General features: G+C 43.5%; 1 protein-coding gene across 1 annotated transcript in view; it reads right to left on the reverse strand.

Annotated features, from left to right (window-relative positions):
* Positions 1 to 18,345, reverse strand: part of LOC309568829 (uncharacterized protein) — a gene marked incomplete at its 5' end in the record, with an annotated part of 291,543 nt that overhangs the window by 142,808 nt on the left and 130,390 nt on the right. The window contains 7 exons of the mRNA XM_082274615.1: positions 549 to 698; positions 1,228 to 1,452; positions 2,974 to 3,162; positions 3,492 to 3,671; positions 7,475 to 7,675; positions 12,057 to 12,191; positions 12,279 to 12,530. Coding sequence (XP_082130741.1) covers positions 549 to 698; positions 1,228 to 1,452; positions 2,974 to 3,162; positions 3,492 to 3,671; positions 7,475 to 7,675; positions 12,057 to 12,191; positions 12,279 to 12,530 — 1,332 coding nt within the window. The remainder of the gene's footprint in view (positions 1 to 548; positions 699 to 1,227; positions 1,453 to 2,973; positions 3,163 to 3,491; positions 3,672 to 7,474; positions 7,676 to 12,056; positions 12,192 to 12,278; positions 12,531 to 18,345) is intronic.

Consider the following 18,345-nt stretch of genomic DNA (forward strand, 5'->3'; position numbering starts at 1 on the left):
AGTGCTGGGAGGGGGGGCCCACACAAGGGAGGGGGATTAGTGAGGGACGACTGTCTCTTTCTCAGCAGATAAAAGCTGATAGCAGGGAGAGGGACAGATCAGATTCAGGTGCTGGAGGAAGATTTCTGAATTTGTTATCCAACACTAATCCCCCTCTCTGTGTGGGCCCCCCTGTGTGCTCGGGCCCCCTACAAGAGGGCTGGTGGTCCCCCCCCCTATCAGCGGCCCGGTCGGTGAGTGCTAAAAAAAAAAAAGTATCGCTACTCGTACTTGCTGTAAACAAAAACGGTATTGGTGCATTCCTAATATAAACCAAAACAAAAATCCTGTATTTTCTTCTTTTTCCAATGATTTTTATTGAAAAGAGTTTTAAGCAAAGAATGGGGTATAAAATAGTACAAGCATATATTAAACAATGGTGTTACAGTGGAAATAATCAAAATCAATGAATTCTAGTTGTAATAGAGCTATACCATATCATAGTTGCTGTCCACAGCCTTGGATTTTTTTCTATTTTTATGGCAGTTCTCATAGCACACTTTTCTCACCTGCTGGGCAGGCCTCACAATCTGATTTACTGGAAGCTCCAGTCTTTGGTCCATAAGTTCCAGCTGGACATGGGTACACGGTAGTGAAGCCAGCCCCTGGTGGGCAGTAGTGTCCAGCAGGGCACAGAGATGGCATTGATATGCCCAAGCCTAGGAGATAATACATGGGATACTAGATGCAAGAGAGCCGTCATCAATATATTTGAGGAGATCAATCAAATTAGAAAGTGTTAGGAAGTAGATCTAGAGAATGGAGTAAAGGGTAACACACAAAGGGGCGTTGGTTTTCAAAATAAAACATGGAAGAATCATTACATTTAGGCTTTATGTGCAACCATCTAGCTGAGAAAAAAATAAGATGTAATCATCTGGATGGCATCCGTCCTAAATTGCTAATGTACAAAATACCATAAGGGTCAAAAGGGGAAGAGGCGGGACTCTAAGTGATGCCAGAGAGGTCAAACTATTTTCCTGGTGTGCCTTCATCCTGCATCAGAACATCTCATGAACCTGGGCTAAATGCCCAGTGTGCATAAGACCTTACCAATAAAATTCATGTGGGCAATTACAGAAGAACTGATGGTACATTTTTCCTATAACAGATAAACAAGATAAATGAAGATGTACAGTACATGTTAATATACCTATGACTGACTACTAGGAAAACTGTGCCACTTACTGTCATTAGTGGGTCCACAGTAAAATCCTGTCGGACAAGTGTTACAAATCTCTCTTCCCTCCAGAGATTGGTATGTTCCACTCTCGCATGGCACTGGTGCTGGAGACCCTACAGGACAAAAGAATCCACTTGGACAGCGGTGAGCGGAGGGCCTAGCAGATATTTGGCCGGGAGGACAGTAAAATCCAGATGAGCACAGTCCTTGCCATGTCACCTTGCCAGTTCCTTCACAAGAAAAATATTATATTGAAAACACAATCTTCAGTCTATTGTCATCTTTGTGTATTGCTGCATAGCAGACCACATTGTCTGGTGACTCCTCCTTTCAGTTTAAAAAAAAAATAGTAGTTTGTGTCCTCATTTACATTTTATAGTCTTACTCCCATTGTGGGGGCGTAACTACAAGGGTTTCAGGGGTGGCAATTGCAACCTTGCAGCTTCCCTGAACACCCTGCTAGTAGGGGTGGCAGAGGCAACATATGAAGCAGGGATATGCAAACTGTGGCCCTCCAGCTGTTGCAAAACTACAAGTCCCATCATGCCTCTGCCTATAGGTGTCATGCTTGTGGCTGTCAGAGTCTTTCTATGGCTCATGGGACTTGTAGTTCTGCAACATCTGGAGGGCCACAGTTTGCATATTCCTGATATAGAGGAACCAATGTCCTTCATCTTCTTTTTGTAGCCGCTGAAAGCCTGCTCCTCCTCTACCTCCCACTGGCTGCCGCGGGGGATGTGTCAGGATGGAGAGTGGGGAAGGGGTCATATGTGGGGAATATGTCATTTACAGGCCCCTTCCTTTTGTGAAAGGACACAGTGAGTGATCAGTACTGATCACTCACTGTGTTCATTCATAATTGAAGCATACTATACTGTGTTCATTATGCTTCAGTATGTGAATGAACGGGAAGCTCTGTACAGAGCTATTCTTGTGAATTAATTCTGTGCTGCTGAGGCTGCAGAGATGGAGATTGAAGGCTGTGCCCTCAATCTCATTTCCCTGTCTTAAAGGTGAATCATCAATGGTCTGTTTAGACCTCTGATATTTCACTGAAGCCCTCAAAGCGCTCCTAAAAAAATTGTAACAAATAATAAAAAATACAATTAGAAAAAAAAATTTAACAAAAATGGTAAACAAAAAAACAAATATAAAAAACTACTGACACCAGTGGCAGTAGAACATGGGTTGCAAAGGTTGCACTTGCAACTGGGTTCTGGCATTCCGCCACTGTGAGAGTTCCCCAAGACAGCAGAAGGGGGCCCTTTGCAGAACATGTGAAAGGGTCCCACTGCGGGACTGTAATAAAGGGCCCCGCTATGGGAGTAAAGGGCCCTGGGCTCACAGAGAAGGGTCCCAGCCGGGATCCCTTTGTGTTTTTTTTTGCACAGGGTCCCTTGAGGTTCTAGGTACGCCTCTGCCCCAATTCCTTTTATGAATGTTCAGTTTGTTTTTGTCTATACCTTAGCTAAACCCTTCACATTTTGTGTACCAAAAAAGTGGCTGCAGGTAACGTCTACAATTGGTCATATCTGAAATCATGCATAGTGCAGCTCAATGTCTTAGGAGGAAAGCAGTCTGCAAAGAGAAATTACAGTTTTCCCCCACACTTTACGCCTTGCCTACATGACAAATTATTCAACACAATTGAGAGATATGTAAATACATCCAGTACTTTATTTAAAATACACCCAATTTGAAAAGGCCCTAACTACCCTGATACATTGAGCAACAACAATAGAACTTGCCACTGCAGAAATGTCCGGAAGGACATGGCTGACAATCTTCAGATGCCTTGTTGCCACTGAAAGCGGCAAAGGTCCCGCTGTCACAGGGAATAGGAGACGCTGTTCCTTCCGGGCAGTAAAATCCAGGAGGACAAACTGATTGGTTGGGGTGGTAAGACTGAACATCACAGAAGTATCCAGCCAGGCAATCTCCTGCAAACACAAGAAAAGACATTTTCAGCTACTTCAATCTACTTTCCACTCACCTGCCTTAATAAAACTCATAAAACTGACCAGCTGCCATGGGGTACTGTACTTTGTTCATCTACATTGTAACATTTTACTGAATACCCTCAAATATTTGGTTTTCTTTACAGCTAAACACACAGCTGAAATACATATACTCATCAAGAACTGTTTGACCTCCTAAAAGATTTATAAGTATGCTCAGCCAGTCTTGTGATGCAGGCATTCCTGGCAGACAAAGGGCATCTGACATCAAACTGCTACTCCTGATGGATCGAATAATCAGAAAGCTTTACCTGAAAGGTCCCCAGAGACACAAAACTTCCCGGCTGGACACACAGCTCCTGTCACACCATCAGTTGGGTTGGAGATCTCTGCTCTCCCCATGCACCAATATCCTGGCAGGCAGGATCCAGATGGTTCCAGAAGACCCTCCGTGCCACAGTAATATCCAATAGGACAAGGCCTACATTCAGCTGCAATAAAGGAATAACATCAAAACCTTCTCCACTGTTTGTTAATAAGCTAAAGAGCCAGCGCACCTTCCTGTGGTCTGTCCAGAGACTGTCCGAAAAGATTCTTATCTTTCTATAATATTTGGGCTGGTTGGTTAAAAAAATTAGCTTATTATAGACTTTGACCTCTCCTACAACCCCTACATCCAATTACTGGATACATCTTGCCGCCTTAACCTCTGCAACATTTCCAGAACTTGCCCCTTCCTGACTACCACCACCACAAAACAACTTATTCACTCCTTGGTTATACCCAGCCCTGACTATTGCAACTCCTTCCTTACTGGCCCTTTACACAGACTATTCCTCCATTAGTCTATCATAAATGCTGCTAGACTAATACATCTTACTAACTGATCCGCGTTGCTGCCCCTATCTGCCAATCTCTTTACTGGCTTCTCCTACCCCACTGTATAAAATTCTAAATACTAATCACAATACAAGGCCATCCACAACACCTCCCCCAGCTACATCACCAACCTCATCTGCAGAAAGCACCCAAATCATCCTCTACGCTCCTCCCCCAAAGACCTCCTGCTCTTTAGCTCTCTTGTTACGTCCTCCCATGCTCAGCTCCAGGACTTCTCCAGAGCCTCCCCCATCCTTTGGAACTCCCTGTCCCAGAATGTCTGGTCTGCCTTTAGGCACTCCCTGAAAATTCACTTATTCAGGAAAGCCTATCCCACCTTCACCTAAGAACTGTACCCGGGTCACCTCCATCAGATCATCCCTCTGTAGCTATTCCCTTTTATACCACCTTCCCCTCCTTTTAGATTGTAAGCTCCAGGAGCAGGGCCTTCCTATTTCTTCTGTGTTGAAATGTATTGTTATCGTACTAAATCCTGTATAATAATAATAATGTCCTCCAAATACAGTCTACACCTTGGCTCCTATGTTAAGTATATATATTGTTCACCCATGCTTGTATACTCTATGTAATGTATATACATGCCGATTTGATTAAAGCTGGCTATACACATATTTTCATTGAAATTTGACATTAGATTTTAACCACAGGGATGAGAAAATTTGAAGGACTGGGATGGAAAATTTTTCATGAATGAACACATTTCTAATACTGAATGTGATTTTTATTCCGTAAATGACATTCGTTCAAAAAACTCAATGGTAAAAGTAAACAGAATTTAGAAATACTTTTGACTGACATTCTTCGAGTCATCGAAAGTAGAAAATTTCCGTACGAATATTTGTTCAAAATATCTATTAGTGTATAGCCAGCTATATTATGAAACATTTTCAACAGTACTGCAGACATTTGAGGGTTGGTTTACTAAAACTGGAGAGTGCAAAATCTGGTGCAGCTGTGCATAGAAACCAATCAGCTTCCAGGTTTTTTGTCAAAGCTTAATTGAACAAGCTGAGGTTAGAAGCTGATTGGTTTTCTATGCAGGGTTGCACCATATTTTGCACTCTCCAGTTTTAGTAAATCAACCCCACTGCCTTATACAACCCTTCTCCTTATTTTCCCAATTGTTCTTGTCCTGTCCTCCCGCTGTTTTCTTTTCCTTGAGTAATCTAATTTCTACATGTGAACACTTGTATGCACTATACTACCTAGTTCACCAATGACTTGTTGTCTGAACTTGTTTATTTGCATTTTGTATTGTATTGGCTCTTTCAGACAGGCGGGTAATGCTTACCGAAAAAGTGGTTGAAAAAGAGAGGCTTCCAAACACTCGCCCAGCGCTTAGTGTTATGAGGGATAAACTATTCAGTTGAATACTAAGATGTTACATAAAACCTTATAAAATTTCTTGATAGCAGCTACTATACAAGTAAAACAATATATAAGAAATGTAATAAATACTAAAACTGGAGAATATTCAGTATGAATTACACACAGTAGCGCTCAATATGTGTGTTACCATAATGCAAATCATAAAATCCTCATAAAAAAGGTAAAAACAATCAAAAGAGTCTTTGTTTAAAAAAGCATGAATTTCCAATAAAATGTTTGGTACTCCCAGTGTTCAATGTTCTGGGTACATTCCACAGTACATTCCACAGAGGCTAGCCATTGTGGAATGTACTAGCCCTGACTGTCCCGGGGGTATGTTTGTTAAAAAATGACTTCTGTGCCCGGAACTCCGCTTTAAATAAAATTGTAAGACAATATTACACTATTGTGCCTCCCATTACAATTTCTTTTTGGTACGGTCTGATCCCTGGGGGATTCTCGAGTACATTGGTCATCCGGTGGTAGCAGAGGTGGTCCTGAGGTTCAAGGGTGCAAGCAACCTATGCTTACAGGCGTATGATCATTCTAACTCTGGTGAGTGCCCATTCCTAAGGGGAACACTTTTGGTGTGGTGAAGGTGCACGCTGGATCAGAACATTGAACACTGGGAGTACCAAACATTTTATTGGAAATTTATGCTTTTTTAAACATAGACTCTTTTGATTGTTTTTACCTTTTTTATGAGGATTTTATGATTTCCAATATGGTAACACATATTGAGCGCTGCTGTGGGTAATGCTTACCGCCCTCTGAAAAGTAATCTGTGGTGTGCTGTATAGCAGTGGCTGGCAGGAGTTCAAAAGGCGCTTCTGCCAGCTCCTGATACCTGTTTTGTTTTTTTTTTTTTACTTGCAAAACTATAATTTAACATTTAACATTTTGGGACCACACCACAACTGCGAGCCAAGCATTTTGTGGTGCGGCCCCATTGATCTCAGCAGATGAGTTTGATAGACGGTGCAGCCTGTCAGACATTCGCAGCCTAAGTTAAAATTGCAACGGCTGTAACTTGTGCACAGCCCTGCCAGGCTGTTAATGTTAGAATTCCAGTGGGCGGCCAGAGCCCAGTGAGCCTGTAGAGAGGGTATGTGCCCTACAATTTTGCAAGTTTTATATTTGAAAACTTTAAGGGCTCTTTCACACGGCCGCTCCGCTTGTCCGCAAATCATCCTATTTTTTTGCGGATGATTTGCGGACATAATGTAAGTCAATGGCATTGCGGATGTCAGCGGAATACCATCCGCTGACATCCGATTTTCTTCCTTTCAGTTCTGTTCCGTTTTTTGGAACGGAACAGAACCCTATTTTTCCTCCGCGTAAAAAACGGAAAGGAAGGAAAATCGGATGTCAGCGGTGTCACCCGCTGACATCCGCAATGCCCATAGACATACATTATGTCCACATATCATCCGCAAACGGATGGGATGATATGCGGACATACGGAGCGGATGACACAAATGTCATCCGCTCCGTGAAAAAAAAAAGTCCCGCAGCGGAGAAGAACAGCGGAGCGGCCGTGTGAAAGAGCCCTAATAAACTGATAATAAACAAAGAGAGACTGTCTAAATCTGCATCTATGTTTTTCTTATTATGAGAAATGTGTGTCCAATTTATGCCCCAATGTTTAGGTTCCTGCATTTACATAAAATAAATACAAGCATGTATATGGACATCACATCTTTCAGAATTTAACTACAGTGAATGGGGGAGGTTGCTGCTGGATAAAACTACATTGTGTGTAATGGCTTTTTTTTTTTTCTTTAAATCTAAAGGATACAGATGCAGGACATTGTCTTTAAGGGGGCTTTAATCCAAATCTACATTTGTGGACCACTACTTTCAAACTGAATATCTAAAACCAGAAAGTAGACACCAGTACATAGCATTTCATGTTGCATCCCTATTACTGAATTTTGTATTTTTACTGAAGCATGTCTGTTAAAAAATAAAAACAATATACTGTGACAATGTACAGGTTCAAGTAACAGGATTGTGAATGACTAACCCTCTGCTCTCAGCTGTCTGTCTGGGCTGTATGTACCACGAGGACATCTCTGCATCGTTCCAGAGGCACTACCCTCGGGGCAGAAGTGGCCAGCAGGACACGGCTGGGGGGTGACACTTCCACCCAGCTCTGTGATGTTACAATAAAATCCAGCGGGGCAGATCTTACAGCTGGATTCTCTCTCCATATCTTGGTAGAATCCTAATCACAATAAATCAGGAAAAACATCAAAGATTAATTTAAAACCCATCGTCATTGAACATGTGTCTTAATGGCCATGCTTTGTACTGTATTAGCTATGGCAAATAATCAGGTTCCAGCTGTCCTTTTAAGGCTGAATTCTCCCCAATCGTCACATTCAAGTTCTATTCAATGCTTGTCAGAGACTTGTATTATTTTCCTGGTCTTTAAAAACCCTTTTAACTTTCTCTGAGTATTTACAAACCTTTTCTGGCTCCCTAATAGCTCAATAAATACACAAATGAGTGCCTAGTATATCTCCGCTTTTTGTGGGAAGATTAATAGTAATAGAAAGTTATTTATTTAAATGTTTTTTAAGTTATGACTCCCAGGGAATGCTTTGAAGAAAGCTAAAGTGGCTTATTAAATGTATGTTAAAGCATAAAATGCTCAGCAAATATTCCCATTAGATCCAGTAAGGGTAATTGGTGAGTATTAAAAGCATTTATAAACCAGGACATTGCATGTGGTTTGTAATAAAATGTAGCCAGGCAAGACCACTTAAAATAAAGTAAAAAGTAAAGTAAGTAAAAAGGGGCTCATATATTAACATTGTAAACTTTGCCTCTGAAGTAGCCGGCCTGTGCCAGGCGAAACCGGTCAGGCATACTCATCATCCACCTCTTCTCCTAGCCCCATTGGTGATCTGCTGGTATAGGAGTATGGACTTTTGGGAGATGTATTTGTCTTTATGAGAACCATGGTTCCACTTCTATATGAAACTACCAGACAGATGAGTATACGACTTGCCTGTTCCTACAAACAAAGTCATTAACTCTGTGACATGTGGGCCCTGCTTTGATCATTTGGAGCAGTGGTCCTCAACTCCGGTCCTCAGGGCCCACTAACAGGCCAGATTTTAGGTATTACCTTGGGGAGATGCAGACTAGAATACTGCAATCACAGAGCAGCAAATTATTTCACCTGGGATGTATTTCAGTTACCTTGCAAACCTGGCCTGTTTGTGGGCCCTGTGGACCAGGGTTGAGGACCACTGATTTGGAGGACATCCATTTGTCTGGATGTACAAGGGAGGTTTTGTTCACATAATGCAGTGTTTCTCAACTCCGGTCCTCAGGGCACACTAATGCCTCGTAAACACGCAACGATTGTTGGACGTGAATTTTCGGCCAATGTCCGATCAGCCGATTGTCGGCTTGTTAGTATGATGCTTCCGACAACCATCTGCGACTTTTCGGCCGAACAAAATCTGGTGTGCATGCTATAAAATTTTTGTTGGCCGTCAACAGAACGGCCGATTTTCCGTCAGTCAGTACAGATTTCGGCAGACAAAAATCAGATGAGCAAGACTGGGCATGCTCAGAGAAGAAAAAACACACGGAAAGTTAACCAGAACATGACATCACTTCTGAAGTTGGTTGTTGTTGGCCGAGAAAATTCGTGTGCAGTCTAGAGCACATTTCAACCAACAAAACAACACTGGACAAAAGACGGCCGATCGGTCGGCCAACAATCGTTGGGTGTGTACGAGGCATAACAGGCCAGGTTTGAAAGAAAACTGAAATACATCACAGGTGATATCATTTGCTGCTCAGTGATTGCAGTATTCTAGTCTGCATCTCCCCAAGGTAATACTTAAAATCTGTCCTGTTAGTGTGCCCTGAGGACCGGAGTTGAGAAACACTGATATAGTCCATTGTGGAATCAAACATCAAATGCTTTATTCAGCTTATTTCTCTGTCTTTGGCGAACATTTATCCTCCACTGGACCACACTAGCTCATATCTTCCTAAACCACTGTGGAAAACTCAACAATATGAGTTAACCAGGAATTTATGCTTCCTCGTCTGTTTTCCATTTGCTATTCTAACATATATGAGGTTTCCATCACCCTTTATAAGGACATCATCATTGAATGGTCAAAGGCTTGTTTTTTATCAACATTTAACTATTTTTCTCCCATAGTTCCATTACCATACATGGGATCACCATTATCAGCACTTTATTTCTTGAATGTTTAGATACACATTGATATATATACAGTATCTCACAAAAGTGAGTACACCCCTCACATTTTTGTAAATATTTTATTCTATCTTTTCATGTGACAACACTGAAGAAATGACACTTTGCTACAATGTAAAGTAGTGAGTGTACAGCTTGTATAATAGTGTAAATTTGCTGTCCCCTAAAAATAACTCAACACACAGCCATTAATGTCTAAACTACTGGCAACAAAAGTGAGTACACCCCTAAGTGAAAGTGTCCAAATTGGGCCCAATTAGCCATTTTCCCTCACTGGTGTCATTTTCCTTGTTAGTGTTACAAGGTCTCAGGTGTGAATGAGGAGCAGGTGTATTAAATTTGGTGTTATCGCTCTCACTCTCTCATACTGGTCACTGGAATCTCAACATGGCACCTCATGGCAAAGAACTCTCTGAGGATCTAAAAAAAGAATTGTTGCTCTATATAAAGATAGCCTAGGCTATAAGAAGATCGCCAAGACCCTGACACTGAGCTGCACCACAGTGGCCAAGACGATAAAGTGGTTCAACAGGATAGGTTCCACTCAGAACAGGCCTCGCCATAGTCGACCAAAGAAGTTGAGTGCACGTGCTCAGCGTCATATCCAGAGGTTCTCTTTGGGAAATAGACATATGAGTGCTGCCAGCATTGCTGCAGAAGTTGAAGGGGTTGGGGGTCAGCCTGTCAGTGCTCAGACCATACGCCGCACACTGCATCAAATTGGTCTGCATGGCTGCCGTCCCAGAAGGAAGCCTCTTCTAAAGATGATGCACAAGAAAGCCTGCAAACAGTTTGCTGAAGACAAGCAGACTAAGGACATGGATTACTGGAACCATGTCCTGTGGTCTGATGAGACCAAGATAAACTTATTTGGTTCAAATGGTGTCAAGCGTGTGTGGCAGCAAGCAGGTGAAGAGTACAAAGACAAGTGTGTCTTGCCTACAGTCAAGAATGGTAGTGGGAGTGTCATGGTCTGGGGCTGCATGAGTGCTGCCGGCACTGGGGAGCTACAGTTCATTGAGGGAACCATGACTGCCAACATGTACTGTGACATACTGAAGCAGAGCATGATTCCCTCCCTTAAGAAACTGGGCCGCAGGGCAGTATTCCAACATGATAACGACCCCAAACACCTCCAAGACGACCACTGCCTTGCTAAAGAAGCTGAGGGTAAAGGTGAAGGACTGGCCAAGCATATCTCCAGACCTAAACCTTATTGAGTATCTGTGGGGCATCCTCAAATGGAGAGTGGAGCAGTGCAAGGTCTCTAACATCCACCAGCTCTGTGATGTCGTCATGGAGGAGTGGAAGAGGACGCCAGTGGCAACCTGTGAAGCTCTGCTGAACTGCATGCCCAAGAAGGTTAAGGCAGTGCTGGAAAATAATGGTAGCCACAAAAAATATTCACACTTTGGGCCCAATTTGGAAACTTTTTGCTAGGCATGTACTCACTTTTGTTGCCAGCGGTTTAGACATTAATGGCTGTGTGTGGAGTTATTTTGAGGGGACAGCAAATTTACACTGGTAGTGAGGTGAAACAAATCAGCGCTAACCACAATATAATGATTATGATATTGAATAATAATTAAATAAATAAAATAAATAAATGAAACCAATGGCTGCTCACATTAAGTGCTTTCACATAACACAGTGGACAATAAAATAGAAAAAAATGCGGCACCAAAGGAATAGGAAAAAATACCAATAAATACCAATAAATATAGGACACTCTAAAGTGCAAATAATGTGATAATTCAATAAATAGCAGAGTGTTGTAAAAACTTGTTCTCTGCTATTTATTGAATTATCACATTATTTGCACGTTAGGGTGTCATATATTTATTGGTATTTTTTCCTATTCCTTTGGCGCTGCATTTTTTTCTATTTTATTAGCAAATTTACACTGTTATACAAGCTGTACACTCACTAATTTAAGTTGTAGCAAACTGTCATTTTTTCAGTGTTGTCACATTAAAAGATATAACAACATATTTACAAAACTGATTTTGCACATTTTCGCTGTTTTCTGATACATATTTTCCTTTTTTGAATCATTAAAGTACATTTATCCTTTTCAGCCCAGTGAGTATTGTTATATATATTTTTCATATGACTTTTCCTTTTGGTGGTTGAGTTCAAATCAGGTCTTTTAACTCTCTTTCTCTACCCATTTTAAACTGTGTGCAATCAATGCCAAGTACATTCTAAAATCTTCATATGAACGTTAGTAAGTATGCAACCTTACATCACTGGTCAAAGGAGGACAACTACCATGTATCTGGATGCTATGGATATCAGCCTATTTCTTTGCTCCAGCAACTAGAAATCAGCCATAGTGAAGATCTACAGTACATACCATTTCCACAGGGCAGGGGAACAGTGGCCCCTGAAGGACAATAGTGGCCCTTAGGACATGGAGCCCCAGTGCTGCCATCGGCAGGTGACTCCACAGCAGCTCCAAGCACACAGTAAAATCCTGCAGAGCAATTCCCTGTAATAAAAGAGAGTAGTCTATTGATCCTCAGTCCAGTCATACAAGTGTACAGTATACAGGACAATGTATAGTAATGGCTCTGACCTGAGATCAATGATAAAGCTTCTCCTTTACAGAATTTCCCCGGAGGGCAGGCTAAACATGAGTCATGAGAGGACATCCCTAGGTATGGCTGGAAACTGCCTGTGGGGCAAGGAAGAGGATGCCGGCTCCCAGCAGGGCAGAAATATCCAGCCGGGCACAAAGCTCCACTCTCACCATCCACAGGGTTTTGAACACGGGCATTCTGGGTGCAGTAATATCCAGAGATACACTTTCCCGAAGGAGCTGAAAGACCTGTAAAAGCAAACCACAATGTAGTATAAAGATGTACTCTAGATTTCTAATGCAAAACGTCTAATAAACTGGTGTGAACAAAAATAATTGTATGCTGTTTTTTTGGTTGTTGTCCAAAGACAGAATGTATATTATGATACTTACAAAGACTTGCCTTTCTTCTAGTACAATACTTACAAGCTTGCAGCCAGTTTATTCTACCAAAACACGTAATCTTCAATAGGTTTTTTTTTTTTTTCAAATGATTATAGAAGTAAAGCATCCAACAAAGCAGTGCAATACAAAACAGTAGTAGCGTATCACAAAGTAAAACACATACAAGAAGAAGCTGTTAGGGCATGTTTAGAGGACTTATAATACCAGATATGTCAAATGAATAACATTGACATACATGTAAGTAAAAGAGGTCTCAGGAAATGTGAAGAGGCCCAACTAGTGTTGATACTTCAATATTTTATGAAATTGTGTGCATATATCCAAGAAATAAAATGCAAAACAGTAACATGGAGGGTTCAATACATTATAAGAACCAATCCAGTACGGATAGACCGATATGGTTTTTTCAGTGCCGATACCGATATTTTGGTCACATTGTATCGGTATCGGCTGTAATGGGCCGATATTTTGTACAGTTAAAGTTTTGAAAAATAAAGACAATTTTTGACACAAATCTAGTACTGAACATGTTAATTTTTGTTTAATGCTTAATGGCTGGCTTGCTGGCACCCTGTGGTGGGTGGCTGGCTGACTGGCTGGTACCCTGTGCTGGGTGACTGGATGTTTGGCAGCCTGTGGTGGGTGGCTGGCTTGATGGCACCCTGTGGTGGATGGCCTGGCTTGCACCCTGTGGTGGGTGGCTGGCTGGCTGGCTGGCACCCTGTGGTGGATGGCTGGCACCCTGTGGTGGGTGGCTGGCTGGCACTCTGTGGTGGGTGGCTGGCTGGCACCCTGTGGTAGGTGGGTGGCTGGCACAGGGGCTGTGGATGGCTTGCTGGTACAGTGCCTGTGGCTGGCTGGTACAGGGCCTGTGGGTGGCTGGCTGGTACAGTGCCTGTGGCTGTCTGGCACCCTGTCTTTGGGTGGCTGGCTGTCTGGCACCCTGTCTGTGGGTGGCTGGCTGGCTGGCACCCTGTGGTGGGTGTCTGGCTGGTACAGGGCCTGTGGGTGGCTGGCTGGCACCCTGTGGTGGATCGCTGGCTGGCACCCTGTGGTGGGTGGCTGGTGGCTGGCACCCTGTGGTGGGTGGGTGGCTGGCTGGCACCCTGTGGTGGGTGGGTGGCTGGCACCCTGTGGTGGGTGGCTGGTGGCTGGCACCCTGTGGTGGGTGGGTGGCTGGCTGGCACCCTGTGGTGGGTGGGTGGCTGGCACCCTGTGGTGGGTGGCTGGCTGACTGGCACCCTTTAGTGGGTGGGCGGCTGGCACAGGGGCTGTGGGTGGCTGGTACAGTGCCTGTGGCTGGCTGGTACAGGGCCTGTGGGTGGCTGGCTGGCTGGCACCCTGTTTGTGGGTGGCTGGCTGTCTGGCACCCTGTCTGTGGGTGACTGGCTGGCTGGCACCCTGTGGTGGGTGGCTGGCTGGTACAGGGCCTGTGGGTGGCTAGCTGGTACAGTGCCTGTGGCTGGCAGGTACAGGGCCTGTGGGTGGGTGGCTGGCTGGTACAGGGCCTGTGGGTGGCTGGCTGGCTCACTGGTACAGTGCCTGTGGCTGGCTGGCTGGTACAGGGCCTGTGGATGTGGGTGGCTGGCTGGCACGGGCTGCTGTGGGTGGGTGTATGGCTGTTATACACTCTCGCGAGACAAGTCCCGACTCCAGACGAGGCTGTCCAAGGCGAGGGAGACGGCCTAAGAAGGCAGAATGACGTCACAAAAATATCGGCAATATCAGCCAGTTCCAGGGCCGATACTGATATATCAGGGAAAGTGCATATCGGCCTTGCCGATAATCGGTCTATCCCTACAATGCAGATATGCCCTCCTCAGAAACTAAGACAACTGTAAATGCCCTTCAATTACATGTTAAGATATATCCTAAATCAGCCTTTCTCAACCTTTTTTCCCCAAAAGGAACCCATTATCAGGTCTCCGTGTAAACCTTGCTAAAATGCATTGGTGGCTAGGGATGTACCGAACGGTTCGCCGACGAACGGTTCCCGGCGAACTTCGCATGTTCGCGTTCGCCGCTGTGGGCGAACATATGCGATGTTCGGTCCGCCTCCTATACATCATCATTGAGGCAAACTTTGACCCTGAATCTCAGTCAGCAGACACATTCCAGGCCAATCAGCATACCTCCCTCCCACACCCTCCCACCTCCTATAAATAAGCAAGGGCAGCATCCATCTTAGATCATTTCTGAAGCAGTGTGTTACTGAGAGCAGGGAAAGTGCTGCTGCTGTTATAGCTAGGGACAGTTAGTCAGTGTTCCCGGTCTTGTTGTTTGCCAGTGTTCTTGGTACACTCCTGCTGTAAGGACAGCACCCCAAAAAGCCCTTCCTAGGGCTGGTATTTGAGGTTTTTTTTTGGATATATATATATATATCTATTGTCCCCAAAAGCCCTTTTGAGGGCTGGTATTTGAGTATTTTTATATATATATATATATATATATATATATATATTGTGCACTTCAGTTACCTGCCCGCTGTGTGTGAGAGGCCACAGACCCACCACGGACTGTACTGTGTGCACACCACACTCATTTCGGGTGGCACAGGCACAGTACCTTGCATTTTAAAAAATATTTTTTCTTTTCCTCTGTCATTGCAGTGAGTGCTGTGTCAGGTCCACAGAGTGCACTGCAGTGCACTGCCCACCACTGATATATATACGGTGGCACGGCATCTTGTTGCAAATTGAAAAAAAAAAAAAATTTTTATTATTGCAGTTGCCTGGGCTGCCAGTGACTGTCCGGTCCACAGAGTGTACTGTGCCCACTGCAGTGCCACTGCGTGCCCAACCACCACTTATATATATATATATATATATATATATATATATATATATATATATATATACGGTGGCACAGCAGCTTGCAAATTAAAAATATATATATATTTTTTATAATTGCAGTTGCCTGGGTGCCAGTGACTGTCAGGTCCACAGAGTGTACTGTGCCCACTGCAGTGCCACTGCCCACCCACCACTGATATATACGGTGGCAGGCATGACTTTTTTTGGATTAGTGTCTGGGGGGGGTCTAAAAAGTGTACCTGTGAAGTTTCAGCTCTGTAGCATGTCCAGAACCAGAAAAAAAAGATCATATAGGTGTAAAAGGGGTTCCCACCATCCCTGCTCTACTGAAAAATGATCTTTTTTTCTGGTTCTGGACATGCTACAGAGCTGAAACTTCACAGATATACTTTTTAGACCCCCTAGACACTAAATCACACAAAAAAGTTCTTAAAAATTGTAATTTTTGATAGAGAGACAATTATTGGAAAAATTAAAAAAAAAAAAAAAACTTAAAAAAAAATTCTTTGGATTTATTGTCTGGGGGGTCTAAAAAATGTACCTGTGAAGTTTCAGCTCTGTAGCATGTCCAGAACCAGAAAAAAATAGAATTAGGGTTAGGGCTAGGGTTAGGGCTAGGGTTAGGGTCAGGGCTAAGGTAAGGGTTATTTTTAGTGCTTAGGGTTAGAGTTAGAGGGGTAGGGGTAGGGCTACTAACTCTAACCCTAAGTATCTCACCGTAACCCTAACCCTAGCCCCTAACACTAAACCTAACCCTAACCCTCTAACCATAACCCTAACCCTCTAACCTTAACCCTAACCCTCTAAGCCTAGCCATAACCCTAACCCTAACCCTAAACCTAACCCTAGCCCTAACCATAACCCTAGCCCTAACCCTAGCCCTAAGCCTAGCCCTAACCCTAATTCGTAATTTTTTCTGGTTCCGGACATGCTACAGAGCTGAAACTTCACAGGTACACTTTTTAGACCCCCCAGATGCTAAATAAAAAAATATTTTTATTTTTATTTTAATTTTTCCAATCATTGGCTCTCTATCAAAAAATTACAATTTTTAAGAACTTTTTTTTGTGTGATTTTGTGTCTGGTGGGTCTAAAAAGTGTACCTGTGAAGTTTCAGCTCTGTAGCATGTCCAGAACCAGAAAAAAAAATAGAATTAGGGTTAGGGCTAGGGTTAGGGTTATTTTTAGTGCTTAGGGTTAGACGGTTAGGGTTAGAGGCGTAGGGGTAGGGTTACTAACTCTAACCCCAAGTATCTCACCGTAACCCTAACCCTAGCCCCTAACACTAAACCTAACCCTAACCCTTAAAGCCCAGTTCCTGTCCCATTTTGGTCGGTTCTGGTCTGTTTGCGGTTGTTTGCGCTGCGTTATACGGGGAGTTTGGTCTATCACTGTGAAGCGGGCGTAACCCTTACACTACCTGATCGATACAACATCATACCTGATCGTATACACACACTGGATGTTTTAAAGCACGTTATTCCAAACAATTTAGGAATATTAGGTGATTTATGCCCTTTATGGAATAAAACCCGACTCTGCGTCAACTACGTAATTTTCCATGGGAGTTTTGCCATGGATCCCCCTCCGGCATGCCACAGTCCAGGTGTTTGTCCCCTTGAAACAACTTTTCCATTACTATTGTGGCCAGAAAGAGTCCCTGTGGGTTTTAATATTCGCCTGCCTATTAAAGTCTATGGCGGTTCGCAATGTTCGCCGGTTCGCGAACATTCGCCGATGTTCGCGTTCGCCATTGGCGAACGGCGAATTTTATGTTCGCGACATCACTATTGGTGGCCAGTAAGTAGAATACCCCCTTTACAGTGGTGGTCAGAATGCACCCTTTACAGACAGCTAAAACACTTATTGGTGTCATGCAGCTTGCTTTGCCAAGTGGCACTGGCCCTGGAACTATAAAGGTACCATAAAATTGGAGGCCAGTCAGCTACAGCTTAAGGAACCCCTTTCAACATGTGATTGAGAACGGTTTCCCCAGATCTAGACAAACAGTGGAATAGGTTTAAGAGATCATCGAATGTGCAAAAATATGAACAGAGAGAAAATGTGGCCTTCTACTATGAAGTAATAGAGGAGTAATGCAAGAAACAAGAGTTAGGGCTCAATTACAAATTGCGTCAAAATGTCAAATTACACACGCTTTTTTTTTTTTTTTTTAGTATTCTGAATGCCAATCATAGCGCCTCTCACTAAATAAAATGGTTGGCTTACAGTCCTGTTCACATGTTGGGTTTGCTTTGCTTCAAAAAGTATACCCCATGTCACTTTCTTGGTGCTTCAAAGCATCTCCACAGCCTCCATAGAAGTCTATAACAACATTCACTAAAAGAAGCTGCAGCATTTGAGGGTTTTTTATTCAGCTATTTATTAGCTTTGCTTTGTTTTGGAGGTATTAAAGGTATGAGATATCCCAGGATGCACTGAGAAACCAGCAAGTGAACTAGAAAGACATTATCAGTAGTCACTTCCACAGTGACAGTAGTCACTGTGTATATATTCTGGCAGTGTCTAGTGCAGACATCACATCTGGGGTGCATCGTGGAGAAACCGGAAGGTGAATGGGACCAGAGCAGAGCAACTAGCAGACAGCTCACACGATGTGCAATGTGGGAACGCTATAGTCGAAGGTGAGTGAGGACCAGAGAGATAGAACTGAGCAGGGGAGGATAAACAGAGCTGGGGGACCAGAGCAGGCGAACTAGCAGATGTCACACGTGGAGAGCAGCATGGGAGCAATATAGCAGTAGGTGAGCGGGGACTGGAGAGAGAGGAGGTTTAGAAAACCAGAGAATAAGCAGAGCTTGGGGTTACTGCTGAGTGGGGGATCA

The sequence above is a fragment of the Pelophylax lessonae genome, assembly GCF_965119305.1.
Source record: "Pelophylax lessonae genome assembly, chromosome: 12".
NCBI classification, from domain to species: domain Eukaryota; kingdom Metazoa; phylum Chordata; class Amphibia; order Anura; family Ranidae; genus Pelophylax; species Pelophylax lessonae.